Source organism: Erpetoichthys calabaricus, chromosome 18 (assembly GCF_900747795.2).
Source record: "Erpetoichthys calabaricus chromosome 18, fErpCal1.3, whole genome shotgun sequence".
Lineage (NCBI taxonomy): Eukaryota > Metazoa > Chordata > Cladistia > Polypteriformes > Polypteridae > Erpetoichthys > Erpetoichthys calabaricus.
In genome coordinates this window covers 78,671,436-78,697,207 of record NC_041411.2, presented here as the reverse complement: position 1 = coordinate 78,697,207, position 25,772 = coordinate 78,671,436, and the positions used below count along the sequence as shown (strand labels likewise).

General features: G+C 42.0%; 1 protein-coding gene and 1 long non-coding RNA gene across 2 annotated transcripts; both read left to right on the top strand.

The window, feature by feature from the left end:
- The first annotated feature begins 2,752 nt into the window (after positions 1–2,752).
- On the top strand, positions 2,753–15,560 carry LOC127526214 (uncharacterized). Its single transcript, XR_007933852.1, has 3 exons — positions 2,753–2,880; positions 15,356–15,387; positions 15,475–15,560. It is a non-coding gene; the product is annotated as an uncharacterized LOC127526214 (long non-coding RNA).
- A 139-nt stretch (positions 15,561–15,699) lies between these two features.
- On the top strand, positions 15,700–21,974 carry LOC114668451 (V-type proton ATPase subunit S1-like protein; the record flags this gene model as incomplete). Its single annotated transcript, XM_028824209.2, has 4 exons — positions 15,700–15,938; positions 18,747–18,797; positions 21,236–21,479; positions 21,683–21,974. Coding segments are annotated over 4 exons (768 nt in total), but the record flags the coding sequence as incomplete, so codon positions are not given.
- Positions 21,975–25,772: the final 3,798 nt, after the last annotated feature.

Here is a 25,772-nt window from a genome sequence, read left to right as displayed (position 1 = left end):
TACTGTAGTGCCTCTGCGGTTTAGTCCACCGTCTGTCTTGCTGACATGCAGGTGAAGACTGTTGTCCTGACACCGGTCATACCATACCATCCTCATCATTAATTATCATTTGAAATTCTTGAATATCTATTAATATACTAACATTTTAATGCTAGAAAATAAAATGATCATTATCTTTAACATCTTTAACTTGCATACTATTTATTATTCACATCCATCCATCCATCCATCAATCCATCCATCCATGCAGGGGCAGCAGCTTGAGTAGAGATACCAAGACTTCCCTCTCCCCGGCCACTTCTACTAGCTCTTCTGAGGGAATCCCGAGGCGTTTCCAGGCCAGCCGAGAGACATAGTCCCTCCAGCGTGTCCTGGGTCTTCCCCGGGGCCTCCTCCAGGTTAGACATGCCCAAGCCACCTCATCTGACTCCTCTCGATGCGGAGGAGCAGTGGCTCTACTCTGAGCTCCTCCCGGATGACCAAGCTTCTCACCCTATCTTTAAGGGAAAGCCCCAGACACGGAAACTCATTTCATCCATCCATCCATTTTCCAACCCGCTGAATCCAAACACTTCAGCTGCTTGTATTCATGATCTCATTCTTTTGGTCACTACCCATAGCTCATGACCACAGGTGAGGGTAGGAACGCAGATCGACTGATAAAATGAGAGCTAAATGAAATGCCTATATGGAGTCTGTTCAGTATCAAAACAAGTTTTTTTCTCCCAGATCTCAAAGACTTTCAGGTTAGTTTAACTGGGGACTCAAAGTTAGAATATGGGTGGATGAACAGTTTTTGTGTAGTCAGAGCTGGTAGTGCCTTAGTGACTGGCAGTATCCATGAACTTACTTAGCCATGCTTTCGTTACCACAGTTACTCTTTAGCCATCTGAAGCCAGTTCTGTCCTACTTTTTAAGAAGACTTACTGCAGTCATCCAATACTTGAGTTCCGAGGCTCATTAAATAGCTTCTCATATTTCCAGGATATGTTTTCTCTATTACTTCTGGCTTTGGCTTTATATAGCAAGGTTTCCCTGATCCATATTTTGACATTTTCTCACGTTCTTCCTGTTTTTGTCTCATCGGTTTGTGACGTTATTCCTGTTGACATTTTCTCTGTATCCTCCAGTTTAGTATTTTATATTTCACATTATCTGTTTAATGAAAAAAAGTTACTGTCCCCAGTGATACCTTTGTGATCCTATTGACTGTAAGTTAATCTATAGAGAAAAAGGCTTAATGATCCCGATTGGACCCTTCCTTTTTTATTTTTTTTTAAATACTAGGGGCCCCCTGCTCGCTTCACTTGCCCACCCTCCCCCCAAGGACGAGGTATGCACCAGCCAATTTGCATCTCTGCCGCTCACGTTGTGAAAGGATGGGGGGACTGAATGCACGTTAAGGAGATGCGGTCGGATCAGCTGCTGGCTTGCTGCTGCTGCCGAGCTGCGTGTTCTCCTTGTCACACTGCGTGTTGATCATTTAAAAGCTTGTACAGCAGCTGTCCATTTGTCTCACTGCCTTGTCTCGCGGGACGTTAAAGTTATGCCTAGGAGGTTCTGCTCAACATTTATAACACACTGGTGAGGCCTCATCTTGAGTACTGTGTGCAGTTTTGGTCTCCAGGCTACAAAAGGACATAACAGCACTAGAAAAGGTCCAGAGAAGCGTGACAAGGCTGATTCCAGGGCTACAGGGGATGAGTTATGAGGGAAGATTAAAAGAGCTGAGCCTTCAATGGAGATGAAGAGGAGACCTGACTGAAGTGTTTAAAATTATGAAGGGAATTAGTGCAGTGGATCGAGACGGTGACTTTAAAACGAGTTCATCAAGAACACGGGGACACAGTTGGAAACTTGTGAAGGGGAAATTTCACACAAACATTAGGAAGCTTTTCTTTACACAAAGAATGATAGACACTTGGAATAAGCGACCAAGTCGTGTGGTAGACAGGAAGATTTTAGGGACTTTCAAAACTCGACTTGAAGAAATAAGTGGATAGGACTGGTGAGCTTTGTTGGGCTGAATGGCCTGTTCTCGTCTCGATTGTTCTAATGTTCTAAAGTGTCTCTCGTGGGACGTGAAAAGTGTCTCTGAGAAAATCACGTATCGTCTCCTTTCAAGCCTTCCAAGATTTTTTTTTTTATAATAGAGAGATAAGAAAAGTGAATAAGCAAACTACAGACAGCCACAATGGCACATAAAGAGTTTAGTAGTGGGTGGCTATAATGTTAACCATGTGCTTCCTAATTTACACTTGAGCCATTAAAGGGCTACACTATCTGCAGTCAGTTTTCTCCTGAAATTCGGTTTCTTAGTAATATTGTGCAACTAAAAGCCCAATTTTAGTATTTTTTTAAAGCATTTAGGTTCAACCAGCTTGAACCTGATGGAGTCTGTTCTGCACATCCAGGGTGCAAAACAAAGTCCGTCAAGGAAAAATCTTAAGTCATTTTTATTCAGTAGTTTCTCCTCTATTAATTTTTGCCAGTTAGCTCTGATATTAATGGAGATCATGGTTGCTAATGTAACTGCCAAAGTTTAAGTCCCCTTAAGCGGGTTAAAAATACTGCCCTAATTGCAACATGCAAAAATAAACACAGGCAAACAGTGCAACTAATGCCGTCTTTTAATGGGTATTCCGAGATGCATGTTAGGTCATCTCCAGATGACTATTGGCCAGCCTCCCTGCCCATCAGTGCTTTAAGGGTTAGGCTACATTATCAAAGCAGCTTAAAAGAGAAGCTTCCTCTGGCCCAACCTGAACTGTTTGTCTCCATGGCAAAATACAGGACAGCAGAAGCTTTTTTTATGACGTTTCTCGTTTTGATCACATTTTCAATATCACAGAACCAAGTGCCTCCTGTAGTGGACAGAAGGTAAGTGATTTCATTCATTGCAAGTTAACTTTATATCGCTGTGTAAACTATTACATTTGAAACACAAGGTTTCGTATTATAGGACACTAGTGTAAATGCAATGCTCTGTATCATTTTTAACTCACAATACAAGAAGAAAACTAATCTGATTTCAGTTCGTGATAAGTGGAGGTTTTATAATATATCTGAACAAACTGAACTTTAAACCTTTTTTTTCCTGTGAATTCAGGCAACCCAAAAATTTGGTTGTAGTCTGTCCAGTGGAGTATGCTAGACAGTATGGCCCCTCAAGTGGCTCAGTATTAGACAATGCAAGGTCCGTCCTTTCCATCCTCTCCTCTGACTCTGTGGGTTAATGTAAGTGAGCCTCTTTATCTGACACTACTTTAAGGTGTGCACATTATAAAAAAAATGTCGTAACTGTAAATTGCCTTTGGACAGCCTACAATAAAAATGAAACATTTGCAGGTTTAGTCACAACCACCTTCAATTGTAGAAAAGGTGCATTAAAGTCAGTTTTTGTATAACTTGCAAATGGATTTCAGTATAGAAATGAGCCTTATAAAACCATACATCTGCCAGTTCAATCCCCACTCTGGGATCGCTGTGTAAAACTGAGTGACTTACTGCACCTACTGTACCTGTGTAGTTCTCGATATTTGGAACCGAGTGTCCCTCACCCATACTACAGTATATAGTGCCATGAGAGTTCTGTACTTTCAAAGGATGCAGTAAAAAATTACTGGTTGCAGGTTCAGTCACCAAGTCTTTCTGAAACCCTGTATGAACTCATAACCTGCTCAGTTCAGGCCTATTTTCTACTACATTGAAAATCAATCCGCAGCCACATCCACAGGGATGCCCAATCGGCCTACAATCCTCACGTTGCCCCACGGGTATGCACATTGGCAATCCAACAAAGGGAAGTTGCCACCTGGTGCATAGGGGGAGTCAACAGCCCTAATAGGTGATCCCCCATCCTACCATTACATGGGTCTTCTGGGCATGTAAAGGTCCATCATCCTATTTGAGAGCAGGACTGCCAAGTTCTGTAGAGAGAGGTGTGGTCATCTGTCCTATTCTGGCTGCTATTGCAGTATATATATATATATATATATATATATATATATATATATATATATATATATATATATTCTTAGCATTCATAGTCTGAATCACAATCTGATTGTATGGGTGGTTACCTACCAGGTAACACTTGTGGTTGGTCAGCAAGTCGGCTAACATCCGCCACGGTGCCCTCTTTCAGTTGCGAGAAGCAGATAATAGAATGGTTGAAATAGTTTTACTGTCAAATAATGCAAAAAGTACGTGACACGTGTTTCGCCCTAATTCTGGGCTCATCAGGCATACACACTCACTGCATCCCCTCTCGGGAATCGAACCTCGAACGTCAGCGGCGAAGCCCCTAATGCTGCGCTACAGCGTGTGGTTCATTCATTTGACAGCATGTAGATCGGGGTAATTACATTCATAGCATTCGTAGTCTGAATGAACCACACGCCGTAGCGCAGCGTTAGGGGCTTCGCCGCTGACGTTCGAGGTTCGATTCTGGGTGTGGCGAAAGTGCTGAGGTCCAGGGCTCTTCAAGCACTGGGGCGCCCCCTGGCGGTGACCACGGGCCCCTACAGGGTTGAGCTTCCCAGTTCTGTACCCGTGGCCTCCAAAGGAACCAGGTTGGTCGCTCCCTCGTGATCCGGAGGAGGCATGAGCCCTCCTCCTGTCCTCCTGGGCATCCCGTCTGGGCGTGCCACATTGCCCCATCGCCAGTGAAGACCCGTCTGTCTAAGCAGCCCATCCCTGTTCGGGCGCCATTGTGATATTTGCCCGGACACCACCAGTCAAAGATCACATCTTTATACAAATCTCTTCTTTATTTTCTTCTCCACAACACAACACAGTCCCACACAACTCACAGTGCCTGTAGCCCCAGTCACCCTTCTCCTGGGCCTTCTCTCTCCTCGTCCCTGGGCCACCTGTCCTCTCTCTCCAGGAGCTTCGTCCTGCTCCTGCTCCCGACTCCAGCTCCCTGATAGGAGGGAGGCGGCCTCTTTTATTCCTACCCGGATGAGCTCCAGGTGCTCTACCTGACGTCACATCCTGGTGTGGTGGAAGTGTCAGGAGAGCACCTGGAAGCACTCCGGGTGATCCTGGAAGGATCGACCTCCATGGGTGTGGCAGAAGTGAATAAGTCCTGGGCTCCATGAGGCCCAGGGCGCCCCCTGGCAGTGAATACGGGCCTCCACGGACTTGAAACTCCCTGCTCCCTTTCTGTGGCCCTCTTCTGCTCCAGGGCGGTTGCCCCCCCGTGGCCCGGAGGACAAATATGCCACCTCTCGGTCCCTCCAGGCATCCCAGCCGGGTCTGACCCCCAGCCATGTACGACAATATATAAAATATATATAAAACAAAAAACACATCACTGTATAATAGATACATAACCACTGCATCCACTAAACAGTGTCATCTCCAGACAGGGGAGCAGCTTCGGCGACAGACTGCTGTCACTGTCCTGCTCCACTGACAGACTGAGGAGATCGTTCCTCCCCCAAACTATGCGACTCTTCAATTCCACCCGGGGGGGTAAACGTTAACATTATATAAAGTTATTGTCTGTTTTTACCTGCATTGTTATCAATCTTTAATTTAATATTGTTTTTTGTATCAGTAAGGTGCTGCTGGAGTATGTGAATTTCCCCTTGGGATTAATAAAGTACCTATCTATCTATCTATCTATCTATCTATCTATCTATCTATCTATCTATCTATCTATCTATCTATCTATCTATCTATCTATCTATCTATCTATCTACAGTATATAGTGCCTTTAATATCTATCTATCTATCTATCTACAGTATATAGTGCCTTTAATATCTATCTATCTATCTATCTATCTATCTATCTATCTATCTATCTATCTATCATATAGTGCCTTTCATATCTATCTATCTATCTATCTATCTATCTATCTATCTATCTATCTATCTATCTATCTATCTATCTATCTATCTACAGTATATAGTGCCTTTAATATCTATCTATCTATCTATCTATCATATAGTGCCTTTCATATCTATCTATCTATCTATCTATCTATCTATCTATCTATCTATCTATCTATCTATCTATCTATCTATCTATCTATCTACAGTATATAGTGCCTTTAATATCTATCTATCTATCTATCTATCTATCTATCTATCTATCTATCTATCTATCTACAGTATATAGTGCCTTTAATATCTATCTATCTATCTATCTACAGTATATAGTGCCTTTAATATCTATCTATCTATCTATCTATCTATCTATCTATCTATCTATCTATCTATCTATCATATAGTGCCTTTCATATCTATCTATCTATCTATCTATCTATCTATCTATCTATCTATCTATCTATCTATCTATCTATCTATCTATCTATCTACAGTATATAGTGCCTTTAATATCTATCTATCTATCTATCATATAGTGCCTTTCATATCTATCTATCTATCTATCTATCTATCTATCTATCTATCTATCTATCTATCTATCTATCTATCTATCTATCTACAGTATATAGTGCATTTAATATCTATCTATCTATCTACAGTATATAGTGCATTTAATATCTATCTATCTATCTATCTATCTATCTATCTATCTATCTATCTATCTATCTATCTATCTACAGTATATAGTGCATTTAATATCTATCTATCTATCTATCTATCTATCTATCTATCTATCTATCTATCTATCTATCTATCTATCTATCTATCTATCTATCTATAGTATATAGTGCCTTTAATATCTATCTATCTATCTATCTATCTATCTATCTATCTATCTATCTATCTATCTATCTATCTATCTATCTATCTAACATAGTCATTTTCCAAATAACCAAATGGTTAGACATTAAATGAGCAACAATCATAAGGAAAAAAATAATATATACAATGTAAAATTATAAAGAGACAATAACAATGCTAGTAGAGTGTAAGGAATTTAAAATAGCTCTGGCAATTTATGTGAACGTCACTTTCTCCTCCCTCTCTTAGCTTACAAAACACTTGTAACTTAAGTAAAATTTACTTGACTTGCCTTTATTTGAATGAATGAAAAGAAGCAAAAAATAAAAATAAAAACAAATGAGCAATCACTTAGTAATTGAGAAGTAACTATCTTACATTTCCAAACAAACTGCTTGATTGGAAATTAGACTGGCACAAGTCAGAGTAAAGAAAGTAACGTGTACAGTCTAAATGTGAAAGGTAATACGTTTTGGGAACTGCAGGCTGTTTTCCCCGAAGGTCACAGAGTTAGTTGAATAATGAAGTTCTCAGTGCCGTCTCAGCCCCCACTATTTCAGGTAAAGCTTTGGTGGGACTTCCAGGAACCTGAAGAAGTGAATGCACCCACCCTAATTTCTGACCATGAGCTTTTCTTTCTTTGTCCCTCTCCCCCAATGACAAGCCTGCTGTTCAGTGACAAAAAAATGCAGAAAATGTCAACATAAAAAAGAATTGCAAGTGCTTGGAGTAGAGATTTCAGTATAAGATTTCTTTAATTTGCAGCATATTGCTGATATGGCCATCTCTCTCCTCTCAGTGAAGTCCAGATGGAGATAAGGGGTACTATGTAGGCCAGCTGGAGCATGTGATGTGTTTAATCTTGCATTAAGAGATTTCATTTTGTGATACAATATGGTTTTAAGCAGGATGGCATTGCCTTTAGAGACACTGACTTATCTAGCTCTCTGACACCGAACAGAGATATAAAATAAAGGAGAAAAAACATGAAAACAGTCATCCACCTTCCAGTCTTCTAGGTGACTTCTTAGGAATATTTTATTAAAGTACGCTAAAGGGTGTCCCACTAGAGTAGACCATATCCAGCTATTACGTAAGGGCGGGTTGCCATCACGTCAGTGAGTCCCAGACAGCTAGGCTGATTAGAAAGCACAAGCGGATAATTCCTCTGGAGCGCAGCGCATTTCAACATCTTTCGTCTTCTAATCCAGCTCTTCCTATTTCCTTGTGTAACCTCCTTTTAAGCCAGCTTTATATTTGACAGCTGACTTTATGCTTGGTGGGCTGAACATTGCTGTGTATACAGTCATATGAAAAAGTTTGTGAACCCCTCTCAGCCTGCATTATAATTGACTCTCCTTTCAACAGTAAAGATAACAGTGGTCTGTCTTTCATTTCCTAGGAACATCGGAGTACTGCAGTGTTTTCCGAACAAAGATTTTTAGTGACGCAGTATTTAGTTGTATGAAATGAAATCAAATGTGAAAAACTGGCTGTGCGCAAATGTGGGTCCCCTTGTCATTTTGCTGATTTGAATGCCTGTCACTGCTCAATGCTGATTCCTTGGTGTGATGAGCTCATTAAGCCTTGAACTTCATAGACAGGTGTGTCCATCATGAGATATAAAGGTATTTCAGGTGGTCAATTACAAGTTGTGCTTCCTTCCCTTTGACTCTCCTCTGAAGAGCGACAGCATGGGATCCTCAAAGCAACTCTCAAAAGATCTGAAAACAAAGATTGTTGAGTCTCCTGGTTTAGGGGAAGGCTACAAAAAGCCATCTCAGAGGTTTAAACTGTCAGTTTCAACTGTAAGGAATGGAATCAGGAAATGGAAGGCCACAGGCACAGTTGCGCAGGTCTGGCAGGCCAAGAAAAATACAGGAGCGGCATATGAGCAGGATTGTGAGAATGGTTACAGACAACCCACAGATCACCTCCAAAGACCTGCAAGAACATCTTGCTGCAGATGGTGTATCTGTACATCGTTCTACAATTCAGAACATCTGTATGGCAGGGTGATGAGAAAGAAGCCCTTTTTGTACTCACGCCACAAACAGAGTCGCTTGTTGTATGCCGATGCTCATTTAGACAAGCCAGATTCATTTGGGAACAAAGTGCTTTGGACTGATGAGACAAAAATTGAGTTAGTTGGTCATAACAAAAAATGCTTTGCATGGCGGAAGAAGAACACCGCATTCCAAGAAAACACCTGCTACCTACTGTCAAATTTGGTGGAGGTTCCATCATGCTGTGGGGCTGTGTGGCTAGCTCAGGGACTGGGGCCCTTGTTAAAGTCGAGCGTCGGAAGAATTCAACCCAATATCAACAAATTCTCCAGGATAATGTTCAAGCATCAGTCACAAAGTTGAAGTTACGCAGGGGTTGGATATTCCAACAACACAATGACCCAAAACACAGTTCGAAATCTACAAAGGCATTCATGCAGAGGGAGAAGTACAATGTTCTGGAATGGCCGTCACAGTCCCCTGACTTGAATATCATCGAAAACCTATGGGATGATTTGAAGCAGGCTGTCCATCAAATTGAACTGAACTAGAGAGATTTGGTATGAAGAATGGTCAACAATACCTCCATCCAGAATCAGACACTCATCAGAGGCTATAGGAGGACAGTGTCTAGAGGCTGTTAGATTTACAATAGGAGGCTCAACTAAGTATTGATGTCATATCTCTGTTGGGGTGCCCACATTTATGCACCTGTCTAATTTGGTTATGATGCATGTTGCATATTTTCTGTTAATCCAATAAACTTAATGTCACTGCTGAAATCCTACTATGTCCATAAGGCATGTCAGATATTAAAAGGAAGTTCAGCCAATGAGAAACAAAAATCCAAAGAATTAAGAGGGGTTCCCAAACTTTGTCATATGACTGTACCTGTTTAGTTATGATGGGCATACTTACCACACCATTACCCATGTCAACCCATTTCGCACTTTCTTGTTTTAAAAGAACCTCAGTGATGATTTTATCATTACATTCTCAGGAACCATGTTACAAATGTATACAGTGGATTCATAAAGTATTCAGACCCCTTCACATTTTGCTTACATTATTGTATTGTAGAATTAATTTGAAATGGATAAATTTGCCATTTTCGCCCATGAATCTACACTCAGTAATTCCCAATGAAAAAGAGAAAACAAGGTCTCAGAAAGGTTAGTAAATGTATTAAAAATCAAAAACTGAAATCTCTCATTCATATAAGTATTCAGACCCTTTGGTAGCAATTCCAGGTTCAGATCTCCTTTGCACAACTGGATTTGGGCAGTTTGTCCAATTGTTCCCGGCAGATTTTCTGAAGTTCTGTTAGACTGGATGGGAAGTGTCTGTAAACTGCCATCTTCAGGACTCCCCATACATGTCCTATGGGGTTTATGCCTGGGCTTCAGCTAAGCCACTCAAGGTCAGTCAGAGATTTGTCCCAAAGCCACTCTAGTGTATTTTTTTTTGGCTGTATGCTTCAGGTCTTTGCCTGTCTGCGGAGAGAGTGTCGTGGGGTCCAGCGGCTGTGGGGCATCTGTTGGTGAAGAAAGATTCACGGATCTTGACTTTACTGACGATGCTGTGATCTTCGTGGAGTCAATGGAGACTCTGATTGGGGGTCTCGAGAGACTGAGTGAGGGGTCTGAGTGTCTGAGATTGCGAGTGTCCTGATGAAAACCAAGAGCCAGGCCTTTAATGATCTCTTGGGCACGGCCATCAGCAGTGTGTCTGTCTGCGGAGAGAGTGTCGACCTCGTCATTGAGAGGTTTACTGACCTCGGCAGTGACATTCATGACTCTGGTGACTCTTCCTATGAAGTCAGTATTTGGATGGGGGTTCACAAGGTTGCTGGAAAGGGGTGTGCGGCACTCCCGATATCTGTGCAAAACAACAAAGGTCCAAATCTTTAAAGTCCTGGTGCTTCCTGTTTGTGAGACATGGACGCTATCCGGTGACCTGAGACGAAAACTGGACTCCTTCATGTGCAGACTCTGGAATGACCTACCAAAATTAATGAGATCAGCTGACTCCATGAACAACTCAAAACTCATCTGTTCAGGAAGGCTTTTAGATCTACCTGACTTTATTACCCTTCTCTCAGTTTACGTCTCTGTCAAGATACTCATGTACCCTGTGTGTGTGTGTGTGTGTGCGAGAATTACTATCTTTTTTACTATCATTTTACTATCGTTTTTCTCTGAATTACTATCTTACTCTTCTTTATTTATTTTTTTGGTTTAATACAATCCTATGTACTGTATACCCTGCCGTTCTTCTTAAACTCTGTGAAGTACCTTGAGCATGGGAAAGGCGCTATATAAATCAAATCTATTATTATTATTATTATTATTATTATTATTATTATTATGTGTGTCTCTTCGGAGAATCCTTGGGTACTGTTGGTTTGACTTTGTGTTGCTCACGGAGTCCCGAATGAGGCACATGACCTGCGTTGTGAGGGAGTGTCAGATACGGCACTACGGCCATGTGGCGCGATTCCTCAAGGGTGATCCGGCTCTCAGGATCCTCATTGTTGAGGACCCAAGTGACTGGACCAGGCCAAGGGGACACCCACGTAACACCTGGCTGTGGCACATGGAGGATGGGACTGGTCCACGTGTCTGCCTGGTGGGTTACTAACTAGGATCTGGAGCTGTTTCGTCATGTGGTGGGTGCGGCAACGTGCTGTACCAGTGCACAGTCCTCAACCTGTCCTGACCTGATTATTATTAAGCCACTGATGATTGGAGTGGTAGATGTAATCATATGCTCCACAAGACTCCACAAGACTCCAATCTAGATCAAGCTGGTAGCACAATGAGGATTGTGTTTTTGCATTTTTCCAGCGCTTTCAATACCATCCAGCCATCCCTGTTAAGAGTTAACCTCAGAGATATGCAGGTGGGTGAGCCTATGGTGTCGTGGAGAATGGACTGTCAGGCAAGAAAGGGCAATTTACAAGATGAAGATACGTTAGGATTTCTTTACATGTTTTTGTTCACAATATGATACTAACAAGTTATTTGTCGTAAACAAGTTTACACAATGAATCAAATACCAACAATCCTGGGGTTTAAAGTCTGAACCTCGAGCCACAAGAGGACATACAGTATCTCACAAAAGTGAGTACACCACTCACATTTTTGTAAATATTTTATGATATCTTTTCCTGGGACAACACTGAAGATCTGACACTTTGCTCCAATGTAAAGTAGTCCGTGTACAGCTTGTGTAAATTTGCTGTCCCCTCAAAATAACTCAACACACAGCCATTAATGTCTAAAATGCTGGCAACAAAAGTGAGTACACCCCTAAGTGAAAAATGTCCACATTGTGCCCAATTAGCCATTTTCCCTCCCCGGTGTCATGTGACTCGTTCGTGTTACAAGGTCTCAGGTGTGTTAAATTTGGTGGTATCGCTCTCACACTCATACTGGACACTGGAAGTTCAACATGGCACCTCATGACAAAGAACTCTCTGAGGATCTGAAAAAAAGAATTGTCGCTCTATATAAAGATGGCCTCAGATACAAGAAGATTGGCAACACCCTGAAACTGAGCTGCAGCACGGTGGCCAAGACCATACAGCGGTTTAACAGGACAGGTTCCACTCAGAACAGGCCTCGCTATAGTCGACCAAAAAAGTTGAGTGCCACGTGCTCAGCGTCATATCCAGAGGTTGTCTTTTGAAAATAGACGTATGAGTGCTGCCAGCATTGCTGCAGGGCTCAGCCTGTCCGTGCTCAGACCACACGCCCGCTGTACACTGCATCACATTGGTCTGCATGGCTATCATCCCAGAAGGAAGTCTCTTCTAAAAATGATGCACAAGAAAGACAAGCAGACTAAGGATATGGATTACTGGAGCCATGTCCTGTGGTCTGATGAGACCAAGATCAACTTATTTGGTTCAGATGGTGTCAAGCGTGTGTGGTGGCAACTAGGTGAGGAGTACAAAGACAAGTGTGTCTTGCCTACAGTCCAGCATGGTGGTGGGAGTGTCATGGTTTGGGGCTGCATGAGTGTTGCCGGCACTGGTGAGCTATAGTTCATCGAGGGCACCATGAATGCCAACATGTACTGTGACCTACTGAAGCAGAGCACAACAATAACAACATTTGTTCATACAAAAAATGTAGCTCAAAGTGCTTTACATGATGAAGAAAAGAAAAATAAAAGACAAAGTAAGAATTAAAATAAGACAACACTAATTGACATAGAGTTAGAGTAAGGTCAGATGGCCAGGGGGGGGGACAGAAAAAAAAAAAAAAAAAAACTCCAGACGGCTGGAGAGAACAAGAATAAAATCTGCAGGGGTACCAGGCCACGAGACCACCTGACCAGCCCCCTCTGGGCATTCTACCTAACATAAATGAAATAGTCCTCTTTGTACACTGCCTGGCCAAAAGAAAAGTCGCCACCTGGATTTAACTAAGCAAATAGGTACGAGCGCCTCCTATTGGATAATTACTGCATGGGCGATTATCTTTCAGCTGGCAACAAGTTATTTAACCCCAACTGGTGCAATGAGTTGCTTCTCATTTCTTAAACAACCATGTCGAAAGACACATCTCGTGGTCGTGGAAAAGATGTTAGTCTGTTTGAGAAGGGTCAAATCATTGGCATGCATCAAGCAGAGAAAACATCTAAGGAGATTGCAGAAACTACTAAAATTGGGTTAAGAACTGTCCAACGCATTATTAAAAACTGGAAGGATAGTGGGGACCCATCGTCTTTGAGGAAGAAATGTGGCAGGAAAAAAATCCTGAATGATCGTGATCGCCGATCACTTAAACGTTTGGTGAAATCAAATCGAAGAAAAACAACATTAGAACTCAGGTCTATGTTTAATAGTGAAAGTAAGAGCATTTCCACACACACAATGCGAAGGGAACTCAAGGGATTGGGACTGAACAGCTGTGTAGCAGTAAGAAAACCACTAATCAGTGAGGCAAACCGGAAAAAAAGGCTTCAATTTGCTAGGGAGCATAAAGATTGGACTCTGGAGCAATGGAAGAAGGTCATGTGGTCTGATGAGTCCAGATTTACCCTGTTCCAGAGTGATGGGCGCATCAGGGTAAGAAGAGAGGCAGATGAAGTGATGCACCCATCATGTAAGATCTTGGTGAAAAATTAATGCAACACTGGATGGAACTAAATCTTGTGACATTGCAGAAGCTTATTGAAACAATGCCACAGCAAATGCGTGCCGTAATCAAAGCTAAAGGCAGTCCAACGAAATATTAGAGTGTGTGACCTTTTTTTTTGGCCAGGAAGTGTATTTAAGGTTCCCACTGGAAGAACTTGATGATGATGGTCATGTAGACTTCTGGCTTTTAATCCATCAATGTTGGAACATCACGGTGCTTTGATTAGGTGGTGGTGGTGCAGGTCGCCACCACACAAAACCGGGAAAAGAAAAAGAAGAGAGAGTAGGGGTGAGTACGGATTTTAGAGCCACCATGAATAGTTATTATAATGAATTGAATATACAGAGTATCAGGATTAAATTACAGTGAAGTTATGAGAAGGCCATGTTAAAATAATGTGTTTTCAGCAGTTTTTTAAAGTGCTCCACTGTATTAGCCTGGCGAATTCCTATTGGCAGGCTATTCCAGATTTTAGGTGCATAACAGCAGAAGGCCGCCCGCCTCACCACTTCTTTTAAGTTTTGCTCTTGGAATTCTAAGGAGACACTCATTTGAGGATCTGAGGTTGTGATTTGGAATATAAGGTGTCAGACATTCCAATATATAAAATGGAGCGAGATTATTTAAGGCTTTATAAACCATAAGCAGTATTTTAAAGTAAATTTTTGAATTACAAAGGTAACCAGTGTAGTGACATCAAAACTGGAGAAATGTGCTTGGATTTTCTTTTCCTAGTTAGCACAATCCCCTCCCTGGGCCGCAGGGCAGTATTCTAACAGGATAACAACCCCAAACACACCTCCGAGACCACCACGGCCTTGCTAAAAAAACTGAGGGTAAAGGTGCTGAACTGGCCAAGCATGTCTCCAGACCTAAACCCTACTGAGCATCTGTGGGGAAGGTGGAGGAGCGCGAGGTCTCTAACATCCACCAGCTCCGTCATGGAGGAGTGGAAGAGGATTCCAGTGGCAACCTGTGACGCTCTTGTGAACTCCATGACCAAGAGAGTTAAGGCAGTGCTGGAAAATAATGGTGGCCACACGAAATATTGACACTTTGGGCACAATTTGGACATTTTTCACTTAGGTGTGCACACACGTTTGTGAGATACTGTTAATTGCCTTTCTGCGGATGAGCTGATCAGTCTGGTTTGGCTGAGGTGTAAGTAGGATGAATGTATACTTGTAATGAAGATGGAAGGTGCTGCAATGAAAGAGAAAAATGTTTAACTTTTTCTATTTCCCCTTGGGATTAATAAAGTATCTATCTATCTATCTATCTATCTATCTATCTATCTAATGGCAACACCACCTGTCTATAGCACAAATCCTGCCGACTACGCCAAGTGCATTGTTATAGAGTCACACCATAAATCATCCTAGGTTGCTGTCTATCTATCTATCTATCTATCTATCTATCTATCTTTTGAAGACTTATTTCCACTTTGTCAGCCTTTAGTTTTATCATGTCGTAACTTTTTTTTCTTTTTTTTTTATTAAGTTCACATGTAGAAGAAATCATTAATGAGAATGGTAAGTTTAAATGCAAATTTAATCAAAAAATGAAACTATTTTAACAAAATGAACATTTCAGAGGATGGATTTGCTTTATTTACACAGGCAAAACAAGAAACTGGTCTTACAGTGGCTCACTACTAGAAAGCGTTTTCATCCGTACAACTGCGCTTCACAAGAGCAAGCCACAGGTAATCCACATAGCTGACTGATATTCTCTCCTGTCCTTCATTGACAACTTTAAAACTACATTTAATGGACTGAACAGGCATGAAATAAGTGCTTCCTGCCTATTTAACATACAGAATTTGCTTGCTTCTATAGCCTCGCGTAAACCAAGTTTCTCATGTCCCACTGCGGTCAAGGAGAGGAGCTCTGCCAAGTCGAACTAGAGCGTCTTACACACCCTTAAATGTAACTGTCAATGGAAAGTCATGCATCCTCTTCTGTGCTAAGAAGCTGGAGGTTAAACTGAAGGATCACACACAGCTTGACCTGACGGGCAGGATCTTTGGACCAAATGCAAAAGTGAATCTGAGGAGCTCAACCTGCAGTGAAAACAAGGCAATGTGAGTCCACTTGAATCCTTGTTTATCCATAGGTAGCTATTTCATATTTTGTTAACAATGAAGGGAAATTAACTGTTTTGCCCACCCAGGGACACCAGACTAATGTCAGAAAATGGAGTATGGAGGTGAGAAAATGTATTGATTGATTTATGTTAATCAATCATTTAATTATCAGTTTTCCCTTTGGCAATGCTAGTAATTAATGGAATAATTTGGCAACACTCACACTTTATTTTCCTTACCTTTCGCTCTGGGAGGGTTTACTGGCCGTTAGATTTACATCAAGGTAACTGAAGCGTACTTGTTTTAAAAAACAGGATAATACAGAAATATGATAACTATATGGGGCGGCACGGTGGCGCAGTGCTTAGCGCTGCTGCCTCACAGTTAGGAGACCCGGGTTCGCTTCCCAGGTCCGCCCTGCGTGGAATTTGCATGTTCTCCCCGTGTCCGTGTGTGTTTCCTCCCACAGTCCAAAGACAAGCAGGTTAGGTGCATTGGCGATTCTAAATTGTCCCTACTGTGTGCTTGGTGTGTGTGTGCCCTGCGGTGGGTTACCGCCCTGCCTGGGGTTTGTTTCCAGCCTTGTGCCCTGTGTTGGCTGGGATTGGCTCCAGCAGACCCCCGTGACCCTGCAGTTAGGATATAGCGGGTTGGATAAGGGATGGATGGATTTAGGTGCCTTTTCATCTGAAGGAATCTCTGCAGAGGTGCTATCTCAACTTCAGATAAAGTGCAGGGCTGACCAAAGTATTGGAATGAGCTGCACTTCAGCTGTTCATTCAGGACTGCAGCAGAATATCTGTTTAAATCCTTTTTAAATGTGCCACTAAATGCCTAGCAGAATGGGGTAATGTCTACTTTGTCCTACAACGTTTACTAAATTAACATATTTTGGTGCATTTCTTTTGTTTGTTTTTAGTGGTGGTTTTTCAGCAAAGTCTAGTCCTTCACTATTTAAACGGAGCAAGTCAGAGCCATCTGTGTTGTATGTGAGAACTAGTCTGAACACCATCAGACAGACACCAGCACAAGTTCAAAACACACAGGTTTATTCACAATTAAATCCCGCACAGCACACAGTGCTTCCAGCACCAAACAACTCCAACCACGGGCCTCCCCAACGTCCGTGGGCCACCTTTCTTCCTCTTGTTGCTGGACCGTCGACCAGCTACCAACTCTCGAAAGTGACCCCTTTTATATTCACCCAGATGTGTTCCAGCTGCTTGCTGATGACCAGGAAGTGCTGCATGAGCACCCGGAAGGTTCTTCCTCCACCTGCCCAGGTGTGGCGGAAGTGCAGATTTCCCGGGCTCCATAATACTTGGGGCGCCCACGGGTCCCAGTGGGTTTGAGCCTCCTGGCTCCGTCCCTGTGGTCCCCTCATTATTCAGGGCGGTTGCCCCCTTGTGGCCAGGGGGATGTAAAAACTGCCTCCCGGTCCTTCCAGGCGTCCCGGCTGGGTCTGCCCCCCAGCCTCCTGCCACCACATGTACTGTATTAGATTGAATATGCTTAGCTATAAAAATTATAAGATAGCTGCCATGATTGGCTTCAGCTTCAGCTCTCTGTGTCCTGGTTCGGAAAATATACTACCAGTCAAAAGTATGGACACACCCATTAATGTTAATGTTTTAGATGGAAATGAATACCTCTTTTTATTAAGACACCATTACATTGATTTTAAAATATATTCAAGTCGAGGGCGCTTCGCCCCCTGCTCACTTCGCTCACCAACACCCCAGCCTGCGCTACACACTAGCCTCTTTGTGTCTCTGTCGCTCACGTATGTGGATCTCAGTTTCACCAAACGACAAATCTTTTAATTCTTGAGGATGCGCTTCTTCATTGAGAAGAAACACTACTTTGCCCTGATGGCAACACGAATTAGACGATCTACAAGTCTCCGACTTAAAGTTTAAATCCGAACAATATATTCGATCTCTTTTCACTGTTCTGTTGTTTCACTGAGTAATAATTTACATTTGTTTTGCGCTAATGTGATCTCAACTATCAGTTTTTTGAGACTTTCGAAATTTTCTCACTTCCATTATCTCTAACCTGCTCTGCATGTTTACCGCGTCAACGTTTTTGAATTCTTTACGATGTTCTATTGTGTCATCTTCTCTTTGTCTTTTATTTCCGGCCCCAGGCCTGGTTAAATCTCTTGGCACAAAGGGACATGAAAGTGTCTCTCTCTGAAAAAGTCACGTCTGGTCCGAGGGTTTTTTAATTTTTTTATTACATTATTAGCACTGTTAATGAATATTACTTCTTGAAATGACCCATTTTTATTTTATTACTTGGTCATGACTGCAAAGCCCATTTTTTAGCAGCCATTCCTTCGGTCTCCTAATGTTCACCACCTACCTCCATTTAGGTATCCATTCATCCATTATCCAACCCGCTGAATCCGAACACAGGATCACGGGGGTCTGCAGGAGCCAATCCCAGCCAACACAGGGCACAAGGCAGGAACCAATCCCGGGCAGGGTGCCAACCCACCGCAGGACACACACAAACACACCAAGCACAAACTAGGGCCAATTCAGAATCACCAATCCACCTAACCTGCATGTCTTTGGACTGTGGGAGGAAACCCAAGCAGACATGGGGATAACATGCAAACTCCATTCAGGGAGGACCCGGGAAGCGAACCCAGGTCTCCAGGTCTCCCAACTGCGAGGCAGCAGCGCTACCCACTGCACCACCGTGCCGCCCTCAATTTAGGTATGTTTAACCAAATATGCAAACTTTTCTAACCTACTTCATGACTGCTTATTAAAACTGCTAACTTGTTTGTTTTAGGTTAGTCCTTAAACTTGGAGATGTGGAGGACCTGAAAGACTTTGTCATCAGGTAAGGTTAATTTAATTGAGACATGGGGGAGCCATGATTAGTGAGTATTACTGTCTTACCTTAAAACATCTGCCTTCTCTACCTGTCAGTATACTCATTAAAGTTCTATGAAACATGACATTCACAAACCAGCATCATATTGTTCAAGATTACAGGGGTCTGAGCTCACCCCAGCATTAGGAGGAAGGCAAGAGGTCACCCTACACACAGACAGTCATATGAAAAAGTCTGGGACCCCCGTCTCAGCCTGCATAATAATTGACTCTCCTTTCAACATAAAAGATAACAGTGGTCTGTGTTTCATTTCCTAGGAACATCGGAGTACTGCGGTGTTTTCCAAACAAAGATTTTTAGTGATGCAGTATTTAGTTGTATGAAATTAAATCAAATGTGAAAAACTGGCTGTGCACAAATGTGGGTCCCCTTGTCATTGTGCTGATTTGAATGCCCGTCACTGCTCAATGCTGATTACTTGGTGTGATGAGCTCATTAAGCCTTGAACTTCATAGACAGGTGTGTCCATCATGAGATATAAAGGTATTTAAGGAGGTCAATTACAAGTTGTGCTTCCTTCCCTTTGACTCTCCTCTGAAGAGTGACAGCATGGGGTCCTCAAAGCAACTCTCAAAAGATCTGAAAACAAAGATTGTTGAGTGTCCTGGTTTAGGGGAAGGCTACAAAAAGCCACCTCAGAGGTTTAAACTGTAAGTTTCAATTGTAAGGAATGGAATCAGGAAATGGAAGGCCACAGGCACAGTTGCTGTTAAACCCAGCAGGTCTGGCAGCCCAAGAAAAATCCAGGAGCGGCATATGAGTAGGATTATGAGAATGGTGACAGACAACCCACAGATCACCCCCAAAGACCTGCAAGAACATCTTTCTGCAGATGGTGTATCTGGACATCGTTCTACAATTCAGCGCAATTTGCCCAAAGAACATCTGTATGGCAGAGTGACGAGAAAGAAGCCCTTTCTGCACTCGCACCACAAACAGAGTCACTTGTTGTATGCCAATGCTCATTTAGACAAGCCAGATTAATTTTGGAACAAAGTGCTTTGGACTGATGAGACAAAAATGGAGTTATTTGGTCAGAACAAAAAGCGCTTTGCATGGCAGAAGAAGAACACCGCATTCCAAGACAAACACCTGCTACCTACTGTCAAATTTGGTGGTGGTTCCATCATGCTGTGTGGCCAGTTCAGGGACTGGGGCCCTTGTTAAAGTTGAGGGTCGGATGAATTCAACCCAATAGCAACAAATTCTTCAGGATAATGTTCAACATCAGTCACAAAGCTGAAGTTACGCAGGGGTTGGATACTCCAACAAGACAATGACCCAAAACACAGTTGGAAATCTACAAAGGCATTCATTCAGAGGGAGAAGTACAATGTTCTGGAATGGCCGTCACAGTACAATCATATAGCTCTCTGCAGCATGACTAATACAAAATACAGTCCTTGGAATTTGTGAGTTAAATACTTATAATCATTACAGTTAATAATGTTTTTTTCTTCCTCAATAGATAGATAGATAGCGTAGTTGGCAGGAATAGATAGATAGATAGCGTAGTTGGCAGGATTAGATAGATAGATAGATAGATAGATAGATAGATAGATAGATAGATAGATAGATAGATAGATAGATAGATAGATAGATAGATAGCATAGTTGGCAGGATTAGATAGATAGATAGATAGATAGGTAGATAGATAGATAGATAGATAGATAGATAGATAGATAGATAGATAGATAGATAGATAGATAGATAGATAGATAGATAGATAGCATAGTTGGCAGGATTAGATAGATAGATAGATAGATAGATAGATAGATAGATAGATAGATAGATAGATAGATAGATAGATAGCATAGTTGGCAGGATTAGATAGATAGATAGATAGATAGATAGATAGATAGATAGATAGATAGATAGATAGATAGATAGATAGATAGCATAGTTGGCAGGATTAGATAGATAGATAGCATAGTTGGCAGGATTAGATAGATAGATAGATAGATAGATAGATAGATAGATAGATAGATAGATAGATAGATAGATAGATAGATAGATAGATAGCATAGTTGGCAGGATTAGATAGATAGATAGCATAGTTGGCAGGATTAGATAGATAGATAGATAGATAGATAGATAGATAGATAGATAGATAGATAGATAGATAGATAGATAGATAGATAGATAGATAGATAGATACTTTATTAATCCCCAAGGGGAAATTCACAGAAAGGGGAAATAAATGTATAAATGACTGGCACTCGGGACTTGTAAATGGAAGTGTGCTAAATAAAAATAAATGTAAGTGCACAGCCTCATTCCTCTGTGCACAGATTGACTTCCTACAAGGCCTTTGTCCATTCCTGTCTGGTACTGGGCAGTCCTGCTCACTGAACACTCATTGTGGTCTTTGCTTCACTTGGCAGGCTGCTAATGTCAAACACCTATTATGATTCAGCTGGGCAGAACTGGTTCAGCTTGGACAGCGTTCACATTCTGTATAATAAGACTTCAGAAGTGAGGTTTAATGCCACTGAAATCTATGCACCAGCAACTTCTTCTTACCATTGCCAGCATGTCAGCAGCCTCCAAAAGTATGACACATTGTTGGTTCCAAGTACCCAGGCTGATGGAGCTACACTTCAACATGTCACCTTCACAGATTTCCAGGTAGGCTTTTTTTTTCTTTGTCCATTCTGATGTAGCTGCTTGAGCAAATCCCTATTTGTGTGTTGCTGTAAAACAGAGGAGAACTTTTGTGTGATCAAAAGAAATCTGAAAATACAAACGTCAGTTTAAAGACAGGCACATTTCAAGTAAAGTGTCAGAAATCAAGATTCCATTCTAATCACTTCACTCTTCTTATTTGGCAGATTCAAGCGTTCAGCATTCAAGATGGGCAGTTTGCATCAGCAACTGACTGCGCCTCCTTCTTCACACCTGCCATACTGATGGGCCTTATCATGTCTCTCATTCTGCTGCTGGTCTTGGCTTATGCCCTCCACATGGTTGTCCACTTGAAATCGATAGAGCGATACGATGAGCATAAAACTGTCTATTTTCCAAAAACGCAATCATCAGACTCTGGTGATAAAAACAGCTTATGAATAATAAGACATGAGAAGTGACAGTCTGGTATCTAATATAATGACTCCCAGATTCTGCTGGTTAAGTGGGATCTACTTTACACTGCAAATGGGAAAGTAGAGTTCAGTGCCAGGAGATGATGATGATGATGATGTTGGTTTTCACTGAGAAATCGAAATTACCTGTCTGCGATTCAGTCGAGGGCAGCACAGTGGTGCACTGAGGAGTTAGCATTGCCAGACGTGTCATCCGTGGAATTTTTGTGCCCTCTCTGTGCTTGTATTGTTTCCATTTCAAAGACAGCCCCAGCTTACAGGTTGATTGCTGACCCACAAGCTTAGGGATGTGCCGTAAACAGATCAGTGCCTGATGCAGGACCAAATTCTGCCCTGTGGTTGACGCTCCAGGGGAAAGGCAGATTTAGAAACTATATGTACTGTGGTGGACGCATAGTGCAAAACACAACAAAAACCTCATAAAAAGGCAAAGTACGCAGAGTCGTCAATATTCTTTTTTAGGAAAGTTCAAAATCACTTCATAAGTGGAGCTTTTAATGAAATACCCACTTATCATTAAATCCATCCTCAATGAAAATGACTAAAAATGTTTAACTAATTTATAACCTAAGTGGTGAAATGCTTGCAGCTACTTTTAAATAGCTCCAAAGACCTATTAGTGTCTGTGTGTAGTGATGAGACAGTAATACTCCATTTCAGGAGAGCTTGTGAAGTGTCCTAAGAATTAACTTGCAGCCACAAAACTAAACAGGGAGAGAACTGTCTATCAGCACTCCATCCGTTAAAGGGAAGGGACAAGGAGGTTTTCAATAAATATACAGTCATATGAAAATGTTTGGGACCCCCTCTCAGCCTGCATAATAATTGACTCTCCTCACAACAGTAAAGATAACAGTGATCTGTCTTTCATTTCCTAGGAACATTTGAGTACTGCGGTGTTTTCCGAACAAAGATTTTTAGTGACGCAGTATTTAGTTGTATGAAATTAAATCAAATGTGAAAAACTGGCTGTGTACAAATGTGGGTCCCCTTGTCATTGTGCTGATTTGAATGTCTGTCACTGCTCAATGCTTATTACTTGGTGTGATGAGCTCGTTAAGCCTTGAACTTCATAGACAGGTGTGTCCATCATGAGATATAAAGGTATTTAAGGTGGTCAATGGCGAGTTGTGCTTCCTTCCCTTTGACTCTCCTCTGAAGAGTGACAGCATGGGATCCTCAAAGCAACTCTCCAAAGATCTGAAATGTTTGATGTTGAGTCTCCTGGTTTAGGGGAAGGCTACAAAAAGCCATCTCAGAGGTTTAAACTGTCAGTTTCAACTGTAAGGAATGGAATCAGGAAATGGAAGGCCACAGGCACAGTTGCTGTTAAACCCAGTAGGTCTGGCAGGCCAAGAAAAATACAGGAGCGGTATATGAACAGGATTGTGAGAATGGTGACAGACAACCCACAGATCACCTCCAAAGACCTGCAAGAACATCTGGCTGCCGATGGTGTATCTGTACATCGTTCTACAATTCAGCGCAATTTGCACAAAGAACATCTGTATGGCAGAGTGACGAGAAAGAAGCCCTTTCTGCACTCACGCCACAAACAGAGTCATTTGTTGTATGTCAATGCTCATTTAGACAAGCCAGATTCATTTTGGAACAAAGTGCTTTGGACTGATGAGACAAAAATGGAGTTATTTGGTCAGAACAAAAAGCGCTTTGCATGGCAGAAGAAGAACACCGCATTCCAAGAAAAACACCAGCTGCCTACTGTCAAATTTGGTGGAGGTTCCATCATGCTGTGGGGCTGTGTGGCCAGTTCAGGGACTGGGCACTTGTTAAAGTCGAGGGTCGGATGAATTCAACCCAATATCAACAAATTCTTCAGGATAATGTTCAAGCATCAGTCACAGAGTTGAAGTTACGCAGGGGTTGGATATTCCAACAAGACAATGACCCAAAACACAGTTCAAAATCTACAAAGGCATTCATGCAGAGGGAGAAGTACAATGTTCTGGAATGGCCGTCACAGTCCCCTGACTTGAATATCATCGAAAATCTATGGGATGATTTGAAGCAGGCTGTCCATCAAATTGAACTGAACTGGAGAGATTTGGTATGAAGAATGGTCAACAATACCTCCATCCAGAATCAGACACTCATCAGAGGCTATAGGAGGACAGCGTCTAGAGGCTGTTAGATTTACAATAGGAGGCTCAACTAAGTATTGATGTCATATCTCTGTTGGGTGCCCACATTTATGCACCTGTCTAATTTTGTTATGATGCATATTGCATGTTTTCTGCTAATCCAAGTAGTACTAGGGTGTTGTACCTTGTTAGCCATTATGAATGTAGAGAAAAGCCAAGCAAAATGACACCTTTTATTGGCTAACTAGAAAGATTACAATATGCAAGCTTTCGAGGCAACTCAGGCCCCTTCTTCAGGCAAGATGTAGGGGCCTGAGTTGCCTCGAAAGCTTGCATATTGTAATCTTTCTAGTTAGCCAATAAAAGGTGTCATTTTGCTTGGCTTTTCTCTGCTAATCCAATAAACTTAATGTCACTGCTGAAATCCTACTGTGTCCATAAGGCATGTCAGATATTCAAAGGAAGTTCAGCCAATGAGAAACAAAAATCCAAAAAATTAAGAGGGGGGGTCCCAAACTTTTTCATATGACTGTAAGGTCTGAACATTCAATTTTAAAATAAGAAAATTGTCTAACGTCGGTTAACGTTACTAGGTGTTACTTGTTTACGCAGGCTTTTTTTATAGGTTATCATTCTGGGAATGACGGCAGCATCAAGAATAAAATCCAGCAGGGAACAATAAAAGCAATACTTGGGCAACTGTTATTTAAATAAAAGATTCATCAGTATAAAAGAGAAGCATTTGCACAGCCATCTTGTCTTCAGTCTAGAACCGCCGAGGAAGAATGTGTTGGGCTAGCGAGCTATCAAATCAGCCACGAGATGGAGCTTAAATCCTTACAAGCCACACACACCAGCACTTCACTATATTATTATTAATATTTTTACTTGCTGTACATCTGCAAACTATGAAGAGCTTATGATAATGTTGCATGGATGCCGCAGCCTTCGAATGTTTGGGGTGCTTGAAAACCCCATTCTCTGTGCGTAGTAAGTGATGTGATCAAAAAGAAATATATGTGCATGTGCATTACTGCCTGTAAAGCATGTATGAAGCCCAGATGAAATCATCCAGGTTTGCTTAAAGAAGCACTCCACCCAAAAATGACATATATTTTTTATATGTTGCTTACCCCATGTAGCTTGTAGTGATAGCTGTGAAAAATATTTCAGTGAGTGAAAAAAGTTCATGATGTAATAGAACCCAATGGTGACCTGTGCCACACGAATGTAAATGATATGAAAAACATCCATCCATCCATTATCCAACCTGCTATATCCTAACAATAGGGTCACGGGGGTCTGCTGGAGCCAATCCCAGCCAACACAGGGTGCAAGGCAGGCAACAAACCCCAGGACAGGGTGCCAGCCCACCGCAGGGCACACACCAAGCACACACTAGGGACAATTTAGAATTGCCAATGCACCTAACCTGCATGTCTTTGGACTGTGGGAGAAAACCCACGCAGACACGGGGAGAACATGCAAACTCCATGCAGGGAGGACCCGGGAAGCGAACCCGGGTCCCTTAACTGCAAGGCACCAGCGCTACCACTGTGCCACCGTGCCACCCCTAACGCTAATTAATAGTTCTGTAGTGCGGGATCAAAGAAGAAACCAATGAGGAAGAAAGGAGCGAAAAGTACGCTGGCATGTCTAACACGATTTTTACGCTCGTGGCCATGATAAGTACTCCTATTTCAACGTCAGTCAGTCGG